Source organism: Euprymna scolopes, chromosome 20 (assembly GCF_053919585.1).
Source record: "Euprymna scolopes isolate OS-2025 chromosome 20, ASM5391958v1, whole genome shotgun sequence".
NCBI classification, from domain to species: domain Eukaryota; kingdom Metazoa; phylum Mollusca; class Cephalopoda; order Sepiida; family Sepiolidae; genus Euprymna; species Euprymna scolopes.
The window spans coordinates 47,980,043-48,000,854 of record NC_136501.1 but is presented as its reverse complement, the minus strand read 5'-3'; the positions used below and the strand labels follow the sequence as shown (position 1 = coordinate 48,000,854).

Below are 20,812 nucleotides of genomic sequence, written 5' to 3'. Positions count from 1 at the left end.
ATTAATTCCCTGTTGCTGTTATTGTCATTGTTGTTGTAGAGTATCATTTATTTATTTCAAATGAATCAGATAATTATGGTTGGCATTCGTTTCCTTAATATCTTTCTAGTTAGAATTCTTTCTAGAAAACCATTGGGTACATATAAGATGGACCCTGTGAAGGTTGCCAACATCCTAAGTGAAAGTGTTTCTATGGGACGAACTGGATTCGAACTTGACACATCTAGATTGTCAGTTCATTAACCACTTGGCCATCATAATCTCCCTGTTGTTGTTGTCAATGCAATTAATGTAAGAACTTCAGACTTAGAACCATCATCTTTCTTAAACATCCCAAATTACTTGAATCTTTTGACAACTTTCAGCTTCTCACATCGATATCCTTGCTGATGGTAGTAGTGGTGGTGTTATTGATCACCACTTTGATCTTTTCTATGCTGATCTCCATTCTGAAGGTTGTCAAAGTATTGTCGAGGCTTTCCACTAGGCTGGCTAATTCTTGTTCAGTCACTGCAAGTTCATTGATGTTGTCAGCCAAACATAAGTTTGCAATTGCATGGGGCTGCTTCCCAGTCATCTTCAAGTCCACTGTAAATAACAACAATAAATACACATACGAGTTGCCTTGAATGAGTTTCCAGAATTTTTTTTTATCTAGGCATTCAAAACTGTTGTAGATTCTTGAAAATTCAGTACATTATTGCTATACATCTTATGAGATGACTGACCAATTTTTATGATTTCAGGTTCAAAAGAACAGCTACAGCCGGAATTGGAATACACCCTACTAAAACATTATTGTCACAGTTGGTGAATTTCAAAAATGTAATCTGGATGTGAGGACACTTTAGAAGAACGATATGCAATAAAATTCTGTTTTAAACTTGGAAAAAAATGTCACAGAAATGTATTGAATGCTTCAGATTGCTTTTGAAGTATCTTGCATGAATTGAATGTCAGTTTTTGAGTGGCATAAGAGATTCAAGGAAGGCAGGATGACTGTGAAGGATGATGAGAGGTGTTGGAGGGGTAAGGAAGTCATAACACTAGAGTTGATTGGCCAAATAAAGAATTTCATGGATAAGGACCATTGGGTGTCTATAGAGATAATAAGTGCACAGTTTGATGTCATTGTGGGAACTGTACACAATTATTTGCGAGGAACTGAAGATGTGGAAGATTTGCACGAATGTACCAGTCCACAACTCCATTCTTTGTCACAGACTATTTGATCAAGATGGGCATCGACAGTTCTCCATCCCTCCTCCATAGTCCAGACCTTGCTCCTTGTGACTTTTGGTTCCCTAAGATCAAGGAAAACCTTAGAGGCTGTCGTTATGAGACAATTGAGGGGATGAAAGAGGCTATGACGACGATCATTGACATGCTTATACAAGAAGACTTTCATGGGGCTTTCCAGAAGATGTTGGAATGGTACAACAAGTGCATTGCAGCCAAAGGCAATTACTTCAAAGGGAACTAGAGTTTCATGTGTGTACTATCAATAAAATTGCGCATACAAAAAAAAAAGTCTGGAAACTTATTTAAAGGCACTTCGTATCTTTATATAAGTAGAAATTATCCTGCTGTATTGACATCTGGAATTGAGTTTGTTTTATGACAATAGATGTGACTATTATATTTGAATTTTTGCATATAGTCAAGATTGTCTGCTCTTTTTGACTTCCGGTTTTTGTTCCACAGACAGGACGATGGTGACAAGCAAGATATGATCTCTTCTAAATATCTATCTGAAAGCCCTCCGTTACCCATGTTAAGAAGGTCTTTTTTGTTCGCTTGACCATGTCTAATTATCTAGTCAAATGGACAGCAGAAACCAGAAGTCAAAAAAAGCAATCAATCTTGACTATAACCGAATTTTATATTATGTTTGCGGTAAATTTACTCAATAGTAATATGTTTGTACTGTTGTAAACTGTTACGTTTGTTGTTTTGTTATTTACTTTTGGCAATCGTTGTATTTTATAGTAGTATATTGTAATATATTGTACTAGTATATGATAGTACAGTATAATAGTATATTGTATATTATGGTAGTATATTGTATGTTTTTTTTATTTTCTTCCTTTGAAAATTGTAAAGCTTAGTATGGGGCAGTCAAACCAGCTGCCAACATTGCCTTGCTTTTTATTGAAACCAACCGAGAGCTCTTTTTAGTATCCTTGCTGTTCCCTTAAGTGCAATTGTCTGGATCTCTTTTGCACTTGATTCACCAGGAATATTAGTTAGGTAGGACTTCAGGTTCTTCTTCATAAGCCCTGTGGCACCTATGATAACTGGTATGATTGATATCTCCCTAAGATTCCAGTTTCTTTTCATATCATACATGAGACCTTGGTATTTGGTTTGTTTCTCTCTTTCAGCTCTGTTCAGACTGCCATCATTAGGGACACATATTGTGTTAGTATATGATTGTACAGTATATTGTAATAACACTAGCTGCCTTAGTCGCCAAGAGCTAATGAATGGTGGCCATGACCAAGGTAGTGCTCGCTGCATTGATGTAGATGTTATATCGCAACAAGTGTTTTGGAAGTATGCAGAATACAGAGCGTGCCATATTTGACATATTATGCTCAAGTAAAATTATACTCTAAACGGTCCGTATTTTGCATAAGTACCCATATGTAAAATGGTAATAGCCTGAAGGCGATCTGGAACATTTATTCATGAATAATTTGTAAAAGTGTGTATGTGTTCTCTAAAAAAAACAAAAAAACTATTATTTATATTTGTTTTTGGGAAATATTTCTTAATACGCCCAATTACATTCTATTAATGAAGGTGAAAACCTGTGCAAGCTATGGTGGAAATCCAAAAACCTTGCATATCGTATTTTATCCATGTACGTTTTAGAAAATTCAAAATGAATATTAAAGCATTTAAATTGTTGAATCAAAAGTTACACTAGCAAAAAACCTTTTATTCAATCAATTGTTTATAAGTTTTATGTAGAAGAAGAAGAAGAAGAAGAAGAAGAAGAAGAAGAGAGCCACAGCTCTGCCGGTGATTAAAAAACAGTATCTGTTTTTACATAGGGGCAGTGAAGAATGGCTGAATTTTGAAGCATTTAAAGTGTTGAATCGAAAAACCCTTAATTCCATCAATAGCGTGTCCTTTGCACATTCCATAAGGAATTGTTTATAAATGTTATGTAGAAGAAGAAGAAGAAGAAGAAGAAGAAGAAGAAGAAGAAGAAGAAGAAGAAAATAAAAATTAAATGGCAGAAAAAGTAATAGAAAGCCACATGTCTGACAATTATTTAAGAAAACAGCATCTTTGTTTATGTCTGGGCAAATGTTGTAGATGAAAAAAAAACCATGATGATGAAGAAGAAGAAGAAGAAGAAGATATTGGTAATTGATTTGACACTATTTTGTATAGTGTTTAACCATTCAAAAAAAATTATGAACTGATATTTCCTTATTCTGAAAAATGCAAGCATGCACCCAATGGGATTGACCAGACTTTGCCAAATGGAACTCTCATTATTTTACAAAATGAAAACTAAAACGCTAATGTAAAATATATCTATCTAAGAAACAAACACTGACGGCGATGGAGTAGAATTTGTAATGAATCTAAAGAACATTCTGGTTACGATTAAGAGAGTGGGAGGAGAAATTTAGGCACTTCTGCATGTCAGTGATGTGAGGCGAATGTGTGCATTTTAGTTTCAAGAACCGCCGGCAGATATTCACTTGTCAGCCAAATAACAGGGGTCGATACTGTTCCTTTTCTAAAAGTGTGTGCAAACTAAAATTATGTTTTGAGACATTTTTATACAATCTTTCTGTACAAAAAAAAAATTATTCTAAAACTTCTATAAATATTTCATGTTTTGAAAATTATATTTTGCTACATTTTTATCCAACTTTGCCGTAAAAATAAGCCCAAATAATTCTAAAAACAATCCCTAAATATTTAATGTTTTTATCATATTTATTATTTTGAGTTATGAATCATTCATTAAAAATAAATTATACTAATACATTAAAATTATATTTTGATACATTTTTTATTCAATATATGTTTCGATATTCATAAATTTTTGTGTTATTTAATTGGTTATTATATATTTTTGCATTATTGTAAACACTTGTTTATATTTGAGGTTCACAAAATGGCCGGTAGACGTCATTTCTCTTTCAAAGAACAGGGGTCGATAACTCGCCTCTGTTGCTAATGTCACTGTCATGCAAAAGTGACGAAATTAATTAGGGGGAAAAAATTGTGCTACCACCATTAATTTAGACATACTTTGGATTGTGACACTCCTAGAAATTAATATAAGATTTTATTATAACAGATGAATGTGATTGCAAATATGTGCAAAACCTATGAAAGATAGTGGCTAGTAGTCTTATCATATTGAATGTATATGTGACATCTGTGTTTGCTAAGCTATATTGTTTTTGTTTTTTTGTTTTTTGTAGGGGGATAATTGATTCTACTTTATTATATGTAGAGATTAAAATTCATTAAACTATTTTGGGTTTACATAACAAAGTCTTTATATTGACAGAATGGGAACAGTGTTAAATACAACAAAATATTTGCTACGGAAAGGGTTGACATCAAATGTTCAAATAAGTTTCATCATAGGTTTTTTTTTTTAAATTTGAAAAATAAAAGTTTTTATTTGCATTTATATAATAAATATATCGTGGTTTCCACTAAAAGAAACCACTCATCAAAAAAAGATCTCAATTCATAACATAAAGACCACAGCTGGCAGCTCTTCGACAAGTACTTTGACGTGAATAATTATCCTGTGGAACTCTGAATAGTACAATTCCCGCTAGAATAATATTCTCAACTTTCCCAGCTTCAATTTGATATGACACATGAATATAAACCTAAAACAGATGACTCCCTACAGCACTTTAAAGACACAAAACAAACACAAATCAAGAATGAAAAATGACGACCAGTGCTGCAAAGCCACGGTGTCTACAACTATGTCTGATGGACGATTATAAATACAGTGGTTTTCTTTCAACAAGCTAGATCGCCGCATGGCAAGGTTGGATCCGTCAGCGGCCCAACCCAACTCAGCAGCAGCAGTCATGTCCACACAACGGGTTAGACTACCTCCCCAACAACGTCCGAACCTAGCAGTAGCAGCAACCTCTTACCGTCAACCCACTTGATGGCTGAACCCAGTAGCAGCAGCAGCTGCAACCACTTGCCGTCGACACGCTTGATTCCCAGCAGTCCAGCTTCTCAAGCCAGCACGTTTCCTGTAAGCCACTAGCGACGACCTCGTAGCTGTGCTAGTTCAAACACCAGCTGAATTCTAACTCTCAGCCTGAGACCTCCTACCACCAATCAGTTTCTGTACGAAAAATACACCTGAATGGATCTATATTCGTTCTCAACGGTACCCACTGTGTTTGTCATCTCTTCTTTGCCAGTGTCATTTTTTCATCTTTTTCTTGCCTGTGCGGTCGTCTTTTAGTTGTAGGGTTGATTGCCACCGACATTCGGCCCTACAACAAATATATGTTTATAAAAGTATAAAAATAAAATTATTGAAATCAGTACATGCATGCACAGGGGAAGTATAGGCATAAGAAAAAAGCAAAGAAGCTGATTTGACTTTGTTACCTTACAAATAAGCGTATGGTGGCGTGAAAGACAAGACAAAGACAGGATGGACATTTAACTGATTGATATACAATCATTTATTTCAGGAATAAGTGGGGAAGAGTAAAAGATTTATCAGTACAGAGAGTCCTGGCGTAGTAGTAGTGGTAGTAGTAGTAATAGTATTAATTCTTGTTGCAAAAAAGTAGCACCAATGGTGGCCGTGCTTTGTTTTGAGAATAAAATTGAAGGAAAAAGTTTGTCAGTTCAATGATAGAGATTTAATTGAAGGAAGTTATTCCAGCTGACATCATGGCATGACAGAAGCGACGATAGTTGACAAAATAGTAGCGTCAATAGTAGTCGTGTTTTGCTGCTCTGTTTGAGAAGATGGTGACGATGTCACTGCTGTGTGGAGATTGTCATGCGAGTTGTCAAGAACCCTTGGTTTAGCAGCCAGGGTCAAATCAGTAGTTCCCTTATGAGAGTTGTTCTGCATAACAAGGATTTGTTTGGCAACGTTGCTGCTGCTCCAAGTCTCTGTGTGTAGGTGAGAATGCACCTTGCCAGGCTTGTTTTACCATACACATAGATTTGAAAAAGTTGTCAAAAAACAAATATATAACAAATAAATGTTATCAAAGGCAAGACAAGTTATTTTTCTACCTAACTGGATAATTTTTTAGTGTCTTTATTTAATGTAAAATGTTTATTCGGCTCGAAAAACATACAGTATTTATCGATGTATTTGAAAAATACAAATGGCGGCAAACTCTATGTTGAATACATTAAGTTTGGGAAAATGAGTTAAAAGTAAAAAATTATACAAAATACTGTTAGAAACTCAATCAATATATGTTACCGTGATATAGACTGATATATTTTGGTGGGTTTCTAACAATATTTTGTATAGTTTTTTATCTTTAACTCATTTTCCCAAACTTAATGCGTTCAGCATACAGTCCATTTTAAATACATAGATAAACACTGTATGTTTTTTGGGCCGAATAAACATTTTACATTAAATAAAAACACTAAAAAATTATCCAGTTAGGTAGAAAAGTAACTTCTCTTGCCTTTGATAATATTTATTTGTTATGTATTTATTTTTTGACAACTTTTTCGAATCTATGTGTATAATAAAACAAACCCTGCCTTGCCTTATATAAAGATATATGTATATATATCGGTGCTCGGCTCCGACGGCAACTGTGTTCTAATTGGTTGAAGTTAGGTCACAACAACCAATCAAACTCTAGGTTTCTAACTAATCAGAATTGATTATTTTTGTAGAAATCGTTCTTTCTTTATTTGTTGCTGCCCATGCTGCTACTTTTGTTGACGCTGCTATTGTTGTTTTGATAACTTCGAAAGGGCTCCATCAATTTTGTATTATGTCAGATTAGGATAAAACTTAATAAATGAGAATGAGATCTTAGCAATGACTATAACATCATGCCTTGCAGTAGCGCTCCGCCAGAAAGTAGGAAGTATGTTGACTGACTATAACTGTTTTTCACTGTTTTTACTTAAAATACATATTATAATGCACAAGCATCAAAATGACTTCAAACAATTTTTAATTTGTACATGTTTAATGAACACTATATATATATATATATATATATATATATATATATATATATATATATATATATATATATATATATAGTGTTCATTAAGCATGTTTAATTTCTTTTAATTAACATTTATCTTTATATCTGCTTTTATCCACTTTCCAATATTCATAAGAATTTGTCAGTCCAACCTAGTGTGAAAATTGTAGGTAAATGCCAGCTCATTCAAATAAAAATGAAAAAAAAAAGAAGTCATTTCAAGGGAGTTAATCATTACTAAGTTAGCGAGTTATCTCCCTTTATTTGAAATAGTGTTTTCTATGGATTCCATGGCAACATACAGCCGACATAGGCTATGTTTAAATTTAGCAACGCTTGATTTTAAATTCTAAAAAGGAAAACATTCTTCATGGCTAGATTTGTCGATGAAAAAATAATCCAGCGAAAGATATTGCTTTTCTCAAAGAAATACGTCCCTGCTTGCCGACAAGTAAAAGAGATATTGAATAGTTATAACTTGAGTTCCAACATTTATGAAGTCGTTGAGATCGAAAGACGACAAGACGTCAACGAAATAGAAACACATTTCCAAGTTATCTGTCTCACTGATCGCAGAGAAGTAAGAAAACATGGTAAATCAGAAGAATCACCGATTCAAAATCCGCAGCAAACGGTATCTGGTCAGATTCTGTTCCTGATATTAAATTTCACCCATAAAATAACTTTCAGCGGAAGTTTCAGTTTCACAAATTTATAATTTGTTACGCAAAAGTACAGAATAGTTAACAAAGGCCCCCCCTCTGTCTAAATAGTAACGCCATTATTTCAACACGGTCAGTAAACTGAAGAAGGTGGGGTTTCTTTACCATGCTAGAAAGCTATTTACACCTGAAAGTATCCTGTATCTCTACAAGGCCACCACTCGCCAATGTATGGAGTACTGTTGTCACATTTGGGCTGTTGCATCTGCTACTAGTCACTTTCTCCTGGACAGGGTTCAAAAGTCGCCAACCTGATAGGTCCTAAACTGTCATCAAAGCTTCAACCTCTATTCCATCGACGAAATATTGCATCCCTGTGCCTGTTCTACAAGTATTTTAATGGTGAATGCTCCGACGAACAGCAAGCCCTTGTACCCCTTCAACGTAAATACCCCCAACAAACCCGACAAGGAACAAAATCCCACCCCTACACAGTAGAGATCCTTAAACGTAAGAACGATCCCCCAGTCGTATGTGTATGTGATTAGCAATAAACTAACTGCTTCTCAAATATTTCTCTAATAGTTTCTTCCCCAGAACTGTTTGACTTTGGAAATCCTTTCCGGGTTCTTGCTTTTCCAACTGTACTGACATGCAGAAGTTCAAGTGAAATGTGAACGGACACTTTGCTACTCAACTCCCTACATAGTATTCCTGCAACTTATGCCCCCAACAGTATCCCCCTACATCAAAGTGGCACTGTGCCTTGTTTGGGGTGAAAATGGAAAAAAAAAAGAAAAAAAACTTCAGAAGGTTATTTATAAAGCCATTCTTAACATAAAGACGTTAGGAGATTTTTTTCTTTCTTTTAATTATTCTGTACTTTTAACAATTTAATAAATATTAGGTTGATGCAAAAGTAATGTCGTTTTTTGACGTATATATATCTGATAAAAAACAACATTATTTTTGCACCAACCTAATAAATTGATAAAAAAATAAGGATGCTTCTTTGTTATCAGAACGAAATTCAAAAATCGAAATATTGAATTTCAAGTAAAACTTGTTATTATTTACTTGTCATGTCACAGTTATGATCATATCCAAAAAAATTACTCAAAACGATAAGGTAAAAAATTATTGATTAATGAAAATAGTTTGTGAAGACAACGAAAACTGAGTTTTGCTTAAAAAAAAAAATAAATAAAAATAAAAAAAAGGAGAGTTTGACTTGTAACAAGGGAGGGAAGTAATTATTTTCTGAAATCTTACGTCATTTTAACAAAACTCAATTTCGCTAATTGTCTTCAAAAACTGTGTTCATTAATAATTAATTTTCTACCATATCGGTTTTCGTAATTTTTGGATATGCTCATTACTATAACAAGACAATTAAGTAGATACCGTTGGTTTTACTTGAAATTCAATATTTTGATTTTCAAATTTTGCTCTAATCGTCATCATATCGTATGAATCCACGTATTCTAATGTTTGACAATTTTGCATTTAGTTTTTAGAAAGACATCTAGCACTTACAGGAGGAACCGTGAGATGGTTGCCTACATCCTAAGTGGAAGTAATTTTTGTGGAACGAACTGGATTCAAACTTTGAACTTGGCCTTCGGGACAAGATCAAAGTGTAGTATCTTTTCTTCAGATGATGCACTTCAATTTCTTGTTCTCTGTCAGTGGAGGAGAAATCCTTCACGGCTGAGACAATTTTTATTTTTGTTCCTTTTCTCCACGTTAAAAAACGACCCTGGTGTCTAACTCTGTCCCGTGGGGAGGCATTGTAAATAGGAACAAGGGTGTCAGTTCATGTTGTTAACCACTAGAGCATCGTCACCTCCCACGCTCTAATAATGAAAAAGTGCCAAAATTAATACAATACTTTGTAAACCACAAAAGAGTAAGTGACTCAAAACAGGATATTTTTAATATCAGAAACTGAATCTGACCAGACACTGTTTGGTGTGGACTTTAAGTTGGGGATTCTTCTCATTTGCCAACAAAATTATATGCAGTTTTTATTTTTATTGCTGTATTCATTTAATTTTTTTTTCCTTTTTGTTAATATTAACTTGGTAATGATCTTTATCATAATATAAAAGAAACTTTGTGTATCTGTGAGTTCGCTCCTTGTAGATTTGAAAACAGCTTATTTGATTTTTATGAAATTTCACACGAAGGTACTTTATATGGCTGGCAGTGTTCTTAGATAGGTTTTGTGTCAGAATAAGCCAAAAGGCCCAACATATAAAATCAACAGTAGGTTCTTTAATATGACAAGGGTGCATTTGAAATTAATGTTTCTGTTTAGAGCACAATTGAAGCATGATACTTCACTTTTGTATTTTAAACTTTAATGCAAACTATTATATATAAAAATAGTTTTATAAAATCAACAGTAGGTTCTCTACAGTGCAATGTAGACTACAATATATTATGAACTTAGTCACTGTAAGAGGCATATGAAGCTTCCTCCAGGTGCATCACAATGGGTCTTCAATTAGAGCAGACAATCAATTAATTTGATTGAAAAATGGGTGATTTCACCAATTTTGATGACAATAAAAATATCAGTGCGAAACATTTGTTGATAGTCATTCAATCCCAGGCAACGTCGGGTCATCCTGCTAATGTAGTATAGTTAGCAGCTTGGCCTTTTGGCTAGGGGCAGAATGTAGTATCTGTTCTGATGCTACACTTAGTCTGTTCTGTCCATGGACACTGAAATATAACTCCTTCTAGACCGAGGCAATTTTTTTTTTTTCATGTACCAATCCAGAGTGCCCCTTTTTGGGGAGCTGAATTTTCCTCACATTGAAAACCAACTTTGTGTCTAACTTTGTTTTCGCACGGAGGAAAGTAAATAGGGACAACTAATAACTATACTGCATTATTGCCATTAATGATTATAGTCATCCCTAATGCCTTCCCTAATTTCCACATGACTGCTACCGGAACCGGTGAAGAGGTAAAATATTTCCATTGCTATTTTCTCTCATACCTATATCTCCCCTGTGGGAAAGATGCTGCAAGGAAGAGAAAAGGGCATCACCTATTAGATTTCGAAGTCGGTGTGTGCATGTCTGTGTCTCCATTAGAAATGTCTGTAATAGAAATCTAGATATTATGTATGTATGTGTATGAATAGAGATAAGATCTTACATATGAGGATAGTGTCCTCATGTGTGTGTGTGAGAGAGAGAGAGAGTGCATATAGTAATAGCAGCCGTCAGCCAGAATATGGTGAGAGAAACAGTCTGGCTAATATTACCTGTAGCAGGTCAGAAAAGAGAAAGAGAGAGGTCGAGTGTGTGCATCCCTTTTTTTTTTTTTAAAAGCAGATCAGGCTGCCCTCTTATGTCATGACAAGGGGAGATAAGTCGAGTTTGGCAGCACCTTATGGTAGTTCTGTGTTATTGTGTTTTGAGGAGAGAGTTAATAGTACAATGTGATCTTTAATTTTTTTTTTTATTCACCCCAAACAAGGCATATATATTTCTGTTAAAGCATAAAGGACTACTGTAATAGGAAGTTTTTGGGGACAGGTGGAGAGGCAAGCTTGGGTGGGCAGGAGACTAAAATTTCTCTATGTTTCTGAAGTAACATGGAGCAGGCAAGGAACTACTATGAAAACAGACTCTTTTTGCAAAGGCAAGTGCTCCAAGGAAAGAAGCTATCAAAGTGGAAAATCTTGAAGAATCTATGGACCTCTATATTGAAGGGGTGGGATTTTGCTGCTAGTCAAGTGGGTTTGGAATATTTACATTTAGGGAAGGTACAAGTGAGTATTTCATTCACAAAATCATTGAACCAGCTCCTCCCCAGGGTTTTTAAGAAACAACGCACAGGTTAACTGAAAACCTGCCTCAGAACAGTGAAACAGGATACCGAGCCGATCCTGGGCTCTTGTTTCTATGGAGTTCACCACTGGAACCGTGATTGGCTAACACTTGTATCTGCTACTGTGGTAGACCGTTGTCCAGCATTCATCCAGGAAGCAGTAAATTCTCTGGATGGAGCTGGTCCAACTGCTTCAGAATGAATGCCAAAACTCTTGTAATTACACTTATTTACAAGTGTATCAAGTTCATTGGAGCACATTCTGTGGAAGTACTTGTAAAACAAGCACAAGGATGCAACTCTATGGCAAAGCGCCAAGGTATGGAGCTTGAAAAACAGTATAAAACCTATTAATCAACATGTAATGCAGATGTTAAACTGATGATGATGATATGGCTCCGAACTCCGAGGTGTGTGTTGAGCAAAAAAAAAAAAAAAGTGGTAGTAGGCAGGCAGGCAGGCTCGAACCCGTACCATGAAGGAAGAAAAGAATGTGAAAAAAGTGACGTCTTTACTGCTGCGTCTATCACCAAACCGGAAGTGACAAAGGTTTAAATTAAGGCTAGTCAATCAAAAAGAGGGGATGACTTTTGAAAATATCGGTGAAAAAAACGACCCCTCCTTGTAGAAAAGTGCCCAGTTGAGGGTGAAGAAATGAATGATTCAGCCAATTTTTTGATATTTGCCATCTGAAGGGCTGAGCTTCAAAACGATACCAATCTCGTGAAAATCCGCTGTCTCTGTGGAAAGTTTTAGGCAGACATACAAACATACATACATTTAAACAGACAGGTGAGATTTATATTATAAACTAGTGAGGCTGCCCGGTGTTGCCTGGGTGTTTGGAGGTGTAAAAGAAAAAAAAAAGTTTTTGCAGGCAGGTAGGCTCGAACCCAAAGCTTTGAGGCGAAGGCAGAAAAGAAAACGTGACATGTTACCACTACGCTAAGAAGGCAGAGAAGTGAAAATGATTGAAATTAAATGATTAAAAAATGCAGGTGCTTAAACGAACGTCTGGCTTTCGAGGTCAAACATCATGCCATAGGTAAATGAAATCATACAGTTAATTCTGGCTTCAAGCCAGTTAAGCTTGAAGGTTTCTGCATATTTTTTTGTTTCCCCAAGATGTTGGGGAAAATCAGCTCCCCCATCAAAAGGGGAGTATCCAAATGAATAGCAATTGTCTGATATGAGGGGTTTTCCCTGTATTGATCAAAGCTTATTGCTTTCTGGACGGCACGAAGGGCCGAGGAGCTCACTTTACTTTCGATTTAGTTTCGCTTTTTAAGGAAAAACACAAACAAACAGGCAGGACCACGGGATAGCGTGAATTTTATAAAATAAAAGTCGCTCAAATAAAAGATAGAGACGACCTCCTTTTCTAAATTAGAGATATTATAATCTAGGGAATATATAAAAAGTTGTAAGAATTAGTGACCCCCCCCCCCCCCCAGAAAAGACTTTTGTCGGACATACAAAAAAGTGCACACACAGTTTCGCTTTTATATTATAGATTAACGGTCCCCATATTGTGTCAAATTCTATACTAGTTCTGCTTAGTAGCTTGTCGTCACCCAACATATGTGCTGCTTCTTTGAGTTGTCTTAATATGCACCATTCTTCTCTATCTATAATTTTTTACTTCGTTCCATAGGGCAGATAGTTTCCCTTTCCTCTCCATATGTGGTCAGCCATACCCAATTTTTCAATATCTCTACATACTACTTTTTTTTTTTTTTTACATAGGCATCACCACTTATCAAGACCAAGAGGCCACTCGAGGATAAGGGTTAAAGAGTGTACAGTAGAAATTGGACAATATAGTAATCGTTAGTAATGGAAATTCGGCAAATTTGTTAACTTATATGGAACGGCTCATCAAAAACTTGTTTACGTTAGACTTGAAGACAACCATATTGTAGTCAGCAGGAAAACAATTTCATAGGCGTGCAGTTCTAAAGAAAGAAGCTTTGCTCAAAGAATCTACATTTAGGTTTAGGCACAGATAAAGAGTGGGGGAAATTAGTGATAGTGTTTTCTGCTAGATATTACAGCTTTTCAATGTTCTTCTAACCTTAGTTTTAGTGGACGACATGTCTCGACTTTTGTATAGTTTTCCACATTTACATGGAATCTCATACACACAGATTTTAGTCGCAATCCTTTCTGTCTTGATCCGCAGAAGATGTTTCTAGAAAGTCGAGTCATTCCTGCATTACTCACCTGATGTCATATGGATTACACATTTAAAAACCATTTTCCAGACAGGCCCTTCATGTATGGTATATAATCTGAGATGATTTTTTGGATGGTGTCCTATGGTCTTTAGTTCATATTTCTTGGAGCTGATGTCATGCTTTCTGGATAGTTGTTTCAGTGGAAGGCTTCTCTTAAACTGCCCATCTTTTTTTTTATATGTTTTTGTGTTACTACATATTGCTTTTGCTTGATATTGTAGGCAACTGTATGTTTGTAATGTTTTGTAGAATATCATTTCTTTTTTTTTCTTAACAGGTGCCGCAATTATTTATTAACCAGAAATATATTGGTGGGCAGAAGGAAATCCTCTTGCTACAACGTACGGGGGAACTGGCAAATCTGCTAAATGAAGTGCAATTGGAAGAGGATATGAGGATAAGAAAAATGGCTGAGGAGGCTGAAGAGATGATGGAAATAAGTATAATACAAGGCGAAGAAGAAGAAGAAGAAGGTAAAGAAGAAGAAGGTAAAGAAGAAGAAAAAGAACAAGAACAAGAAGAAGGTAAAGAAGAAGAAAAAGAACAACAAGAAGAAGAAGGTAAAGAAGAAGAAAAAGAACAAGAGAAAAAAGAAGAGGTAAAAGAAGAGAAAGAACAACAAAGGGAAAACGAACAAGAAGAGAAAAAAGAACAAGAAAAGGAAAAAGAAGAGGAAAACAAACAAAAAGAAGAAAAAGAACAAGAAAAAAATGAACAAAACGAAGAAAAAGAACAAAAAAGAACAGATAAAAAATGTGAATGAAAGAGATTACTAAATAAGTCAGAACTTCAATAAGATCCACCTACAAGCTTTTTTTTTTTCAATTCTCTCATAGTATTCCTCATCATTCAACTAACAATCTATTCATTTCATTAACTGTTATCCTCAAGTAGTTTTTGGTCTTGATAAGTTAGGATCAATTGTACTTGAGACACCTCAGAATCAGAAACGATCAAAAGAACACATTTTGGCTGAACCACGATTTTTAAAAATTTTTTAATTTTATTTTTTACTTCCGGTGGCAATCTATTTATTTTTATAAAGAATTTTATCAAGAATTCTTCATAAGTTATGATTTCGATTATAGCTGAAGGAACTAAAGTTTTATATATAATTTTATTTATGGTGTCTTTTAGATTTAATAAAAACCCTTTAAAATTTGCTGACGAGGAGACCTTGTTTATTAAAAAACTATATGTAATAATTATTGTCCGTAACTTGATGTCTACCACAATAAAAACACGGTTTTCCGAAACGATCGTACAGATAATTGATTTTGTTGTTGTTCCTTCTTGTGAAACTGAGTTTTAATTTAATTATAATTTGATTTTTAAATTTTAAATTATCAATCACATTACTTAATATTGAATTAGCTCTAGGATATTTACCTATCGAGCTTATTATATATCTAAATTACAACGAGCACTTTTTCTTTCCTGTATTTTAATAAAACTAGTAATTTCACTGTTACATTAAAATACACTCAGCTCTTTAGACTATTGTTCTAATCTCCTTTAAATTATATATATATATATATAAGTGTGGGATTCAGTTTTGCTTCAAACTGATGAATCCAAGTCATATAGATATATATTATTTATTTTTGAAATCGCAACTTTATAATGCATAAAAATCGATAGAACATTAACTCTATTATAGTATATACGGAATCTGCAAGAATTAAAATATCATATTTAAACATACTTTATGACCGGGCTTTGCAGGGCATTCGTGTTAGCTTAGATAAATACTTTTGCAGTTTTAACAAAAAAGCTACAATAATATCAGAGCGTCTCCCTTTATACTGAACATCTACAGAATGCCAATATCAATACATCTGAATGAGTCCCCCGTAGAATTTCCACAGGCCCCGCTAGTATTGTAGTGAAGCAGATGGTCTCTTTAAATGATCCAAATTTGATAAATTTTGAGAATCTTTATACTTTGCTCCTGCAAAGGAGTTTTTTTTTTTTTTTTTTTTTTTTTTTTTACCTCACAAGTTTGTATTAATAATCGAAAATATGATGATCAGAATGAATGATAGATGAATTTAAAACAAAGTTTAATTGTAGACGTGCACTCGGTAGCATGTTTGGTGTTGCATGTTTTCCAGTATGTTAATAGCAGACTTGCTACAGGTGAGAGATGTTTGGCTAAAACGGGAATGGGGCACAGAATAAGTTGAAAATACCACAGACTGTGAATTAGGCCATACATAGATTGTTTTTTTTTTGTTTGAAATAAAATAAGTATCTTATTAAATGGAGAATCTTGTTGAGAGAAAAGTAACGTTCTTATATGGGATCCAGATGTTTTTCCATTTGTATAGAGACTGTCTTTGGTGGTCGATATTTCAAATAGTCATCCAGTTAGAGGTGAAAAGATTCTAAGAGATGGGAAGGAGAGGCAGTCAGAGTGGGCCCTCCAGGGGTGAGGTAATGTGTTGGAATTAAATGTTTGAGGAAACAGTTTTTCTGAGGGCTGTTAGGTGCCTCTTTAGCAAAGTGAGCCCTTGAGGTTCTTTGCTAAAGAATTGTATCTCTGTTTGATCATGTAAAAATCTCATTTTGTGGTTTGGTTTGGTTGGGTTGTTTTACAGTACAGGGTGTTCCAAAAGTTTTAGGCACATTTCAAGTCCTTATATTTGTTTAACTATGAATGGTAGTAAGATGAAAGTGGTGCCATTTTAAAGCTAAATGCATTAATTTTTTTGTGAGACTATTGATTTTTTAAATTCTTTTTCTGATCCAGTAATGGCGTTCACTCAACCAGAAAAGGCGTTTTGTGTGCTTGAATTTGCAAAAACTGGATCATAAACACCTTGTTCAACATGCATTTCACAAAAAAAGATCTCACACCTTGCGATTTATTTTTGTGGGTATTTGTGAAAGGACTGGATGAGCTGAAGGCCCGAATAACAGAAGTTTTTTCAACCATTGACAATGCAATGCTGGGACGTGCTTGGCAAGATTTGGACTCTCGGCTTGACGTGTGTCGTGTGACCAATGATACATACATTGGACATGTTTGAATATTAATAAGGAAAATGTGAGATTACAAGCTTTCTGAATATACCAGATGCGTTTTTATATCCTTAACAGTTCTCGAGATATTCAATGTTAAGATATGCCCAACACTTTTGGAACACTCTGTATATCAAACCTTTCAGTTATTTAGTGTCAAATTCAGTAATTTTGGAAAAAAAGTTTTCATGCTTCAAGTTCTTTATATTTTCAAATATTTATTCATGGTAGGTTTTTTTTTTTTTTTTTTTGTATGAGCAAAAATTTAATAATATATTTAAGCATACTTTACAACCAGGCATTGGTCATGGGGACCGTTAACTCTCCTGGGTAAACATTTGCAGAAGCACAAATGTCTTATATTGCAGGAAGGTTGGCCAGTCAAGGAGACTTGAAAGTATGTGGTTGGGTAAAAATTGCACAAAGTGAAATTTGGAGCCTGATGACCCACAGAACTGTGAGAAGTGGAGAGTGTGTTTGTGTAATATCAAAACGTTTGACCCCTGAACAAGGGAAAAATTATGTTAAATGAATATTAGAAAGACAACATATTTGCTGGTTATCAACCACACCAACAATATGTAATAAGCTTCCTTAGTATTTTGGCTAGGAGTAAAGTGTTGTAATTTTAATAAAAACAATCTATTTATTTATGTTCATATTTAATTTATAAATTGAAAAAAAAAAAAAAAAGAAATCGAATTGGGAGTTTTCAGGAGGGCGACTCTTGGAGTGAATGTAATATTTGGGTGATTGAAGATTCTAGCTAGGAAAATGATAGACATATATAAGGTACAGTAACAAGGAAGACCATAGACACCCCTCCCCAACACTTTTGAACGGCCTAGTGCCTAATTCATTTTTGTATTTTTCAGAAAAAAAAAAAAAAATTTTTTTTCAAAGTGTAGTATCTGTTCTGATACTAGACTTTATTTTTTCTGTTCTTGGCCAGTGAAGAAGTCTTTCTATATTGAGGCATTTCCCCCTTACATTTAAAACTGCATAGAATCTTTTTTTTTTGGCAATCGCTTCAGACAAAGCATGAAACCACTTGATGTAAGGAGCTAAGAAGAACGAAAGAATTATTGCAAAACTAGATATGTCTTGAAAAAAAACATTTGCATGCAAGCATGATTCTCTCTCTAATTGAAAAGCAATGATTAGTGAAGTCATAGAAGGAGTGGATCACAGTTCGGCAGTAGATCTTAATTTCTGCTCAACGAGGGACGTGTTTGAGTGGAGAAGCTCAAGGGTCAGAAGTGACATCAGACAGAAGTCATGAAAACATGTGATTCCGGGGGGGGGGTATTTTCGATCTCTTAGCTGGAGAGATTTCAAAAAGGAAAAATGTATCTGGTCATTGTTCCCCAATGGAGACCAACATGCAGAGTAGGGCTACGCATCTGTCTTTCTCTCTTCCATGCTTATACAAGTTGTCTCTGATATCCTTCTGTCACTCTTCTTTAAAATAAACTTTTCCAAAACGAAAAATAAATAAACACTGGCATTGGATTGATTATATTCCACAGAAGATCAACAACCTGTGTTGATGAGCACAAGCATTTACAATGGTTTATGCGCCCATGGATAAGTTAAACTATAAGAAAAGAAAATTCCGTTCAGTGGTTGAAAATTAAAAAAAAAAAAAAAAAAAAAAGGAATAAATATTTTCATGTTTTATGATATATTATGCTCCTACAAATTATTTCTCTGATGTTTGACTGTCCTTTAAAAAAAATCACCAGTGTTCGAATGACTATCCCACAAATGATCAACAACCTGGGCTTCACAACGAAACTATTATTAAAAAAAAAAAAAAGTGAAATGTTATCTTTGGTTTCAGAATAACGTTTCCCTTGATTAAAAAATAAAATAAAAAATAAATTAACTCTTGAAAAAAAAAAAAAATAAATAAATAAAAATAATAATAATAAAAACAATAAAAAATGAACAAACAAAAAAAAAAAAAAAAAAAGGAATAAACATTTCATGTTTTATGGCGTGAGTGATTGTCGGTACAAGTCAATAAAAGACAAAATTAAAGAAGAATATTTTTTTTCCTGAAATTATAGTTATGTTAACACATGTTTTTTGTTAATATTTTTTTTATTTTATTTTTATTTCAAAAAGTACTTTGTTGAGATAAACAGTTACATTACACACTTTATTTTCAATAAAGAATATTTTAATATCGAAATTCTTTTTTAAAATAAAAAAAAAAAGAAAAATTAGTTGAATGACATTTTTTTAGGCCATGACAGGGCAATTTAGAAAAAAAAAAGGGGATGATGTAATAATGATGTCAAATGTTTTCTAGAAATGAAATAAAAAGCCAGTTTTTATATACAATCAATTTTTTGCTTTTTTGAAGGAGAAAAAGGGAAGAAAGTGGCCAACATTTTCAAATGACTACATTTGCTTGTAATGAAATCAAGTATCTTATTCTTGTCCAGAATTCTCTACATATTAAAATATGGAAAAAAAAAAAAAAAATCTGTGTGATGTACATACCTGTGACAAAATGGACATATCATATTTCGAAAATACCATAAATTGATCAAAGTGGTTTTATTTTTAAATAAGAAAATAAAATTTTATGAGCATTCAAGAAGTAAAAGAAAAAAAAAAACAAAAAAAAACAAAAAAAAAAAACAAGGGAGATAATTCAACAATAATTTACACTTACTAGATTTTTGTTGTAATGTCTACCAATACCCATTAATTGCTTAAAAATGATTTTCTTTATGAAAAAAATAAATAAAATTACTTGATCAATTTACATGATTTTTGGAAGATGATATTTTAGTTTCGTCATGGGTATGTACATCAGTTTTTTGTTTTTTTTTGCTTTTTTTTTTAATCTAGGAAAAATTCTGGACAAGTATTTCTTTTTAATCATTTTGTTTTTTTTCTCTCCTTTTTTTATTTTTATTTTTAAATGAATTTTATTTAAAAGGATAAATCCTGAGCTGTTGTTTATGCAGCCAGAAAACAGGCACGCTATTCTAACAGCAGCAAAACAATATACATATTTCTTTTTCTTGAATTTTTAAACATTGGATTCATATTGGGGATCTGCATGTTTTTTATTTTTTTCTGTACCAGAAATACTACCACGTCATATAAAATAAAAAGTATGCATAAAAGTCATAAAACAAATGAAACTTCTAACCATATTTGATGAGAAAAAAGAAATTTGATTTTTCGAGATGAGGATTGATTATTCATTTTATTTAGATTCTTCAAACTACTGTTTTTATCTCGGATGTTATTTTCACAACATTTGAGTTGATGTAATGAAGTTTGCAAGGACCCGTTACATAGTGGATAGAGTACTTGGTAAAATTTAGTTGTAAAAGTTACATTCTTTCAGAAGTTGAAGGTCCAATCCTCAGTGCAGGTGACATCCAAGATACAATTGTGAATTACTTAGGACTTCTACCCTATCATTACTGACGGAACGAGAGCATGCTATCCGCGTGGATTAAATCAAGGGTTCTGTTCGAAATTCTGTGCAAATTCCCGATTTTGACAGAAAGATTCCAGAGTTCTGACAAGAAGAAGGTTGGAGGGTACATTGACTAAATATTGTGAAAATAACACTCAAGATGATATTTACTAAAAGAAAATCTATCTTGCATCTTAGATGCCAAGTTAGGTCCAATTTGACAGTAATAGTGCAGTCTAAAAAAAAAAAAAAAAAAGTTCTTTCTTTTGATTTAGAAGCACAAATTAACCATAATACTTGCAGTTTACCTTTAAAGTTCAATTCAAATCAGAAAGTACTTTCTAATGAACACTTTAAAAACATCAA

The 20,812-nt window shown here is 33.8% G+C and overlaps 1 protein-coding gene across 5 annotated transcripts; it reads left to right on the top strand.

The window, feature by feature from the left end:
• The first annotated feature begins 7,495 nt into the window (after positions 1-7,495).
• Positions 7,496-19,653, top strand: LOC145241420 (uncharacterized). Of its 5 annotated transcripts, none has more exons than XM_080104362.1 (3): positions 7,496-7,860; positions 14,252-14,447; positions 14,535-19,653. In XM_080104362.1, the coding sequence occupies exons 1-3, from the start codon at positions 7,597-7,599 to the stop codon at positions 14,735-14,737; spliced, it is 663 nt and encodes a 220-aa protein (XP_079960488.1). In that variant the 5' UTR covers positions 7,496-7,596; the 3' UTR covers positions 14,738-19,653. The 5 variants fall into 5 exon arrangements, with proteins under 5 accessions (XP_079960488.1, XP_079960486.1, XP_079960485.1 ...); XM_080104360.1 differs by having other exon boundaries at positions 14,499-19,653; XM_080104359.1 differs by having other exon boundaries at positions 7,497-7,860; positions 14,252-19,653.
• The last annotated feature ends 1,159 nt before the right edge of the window (positions 19,654-20,812 follow it).

Excerpts from the sequence above, each read along its gene's own strand:
- LOC145241420 (XM_080104359.1), top strand. The coding sequence starts at position 7,597 with ATGGCTAGATTTGTCGATGAAAAAATAATCCAGCGAAAGATATTGCTT. Across the intron at positions 7,861-14,251 it reads TTCAAAATCCGCAGCAAACG|GTGCCGCAATTATTTATTAA; the intron begins GTATCTGGTCAG and ends TTTTCTTAACAG.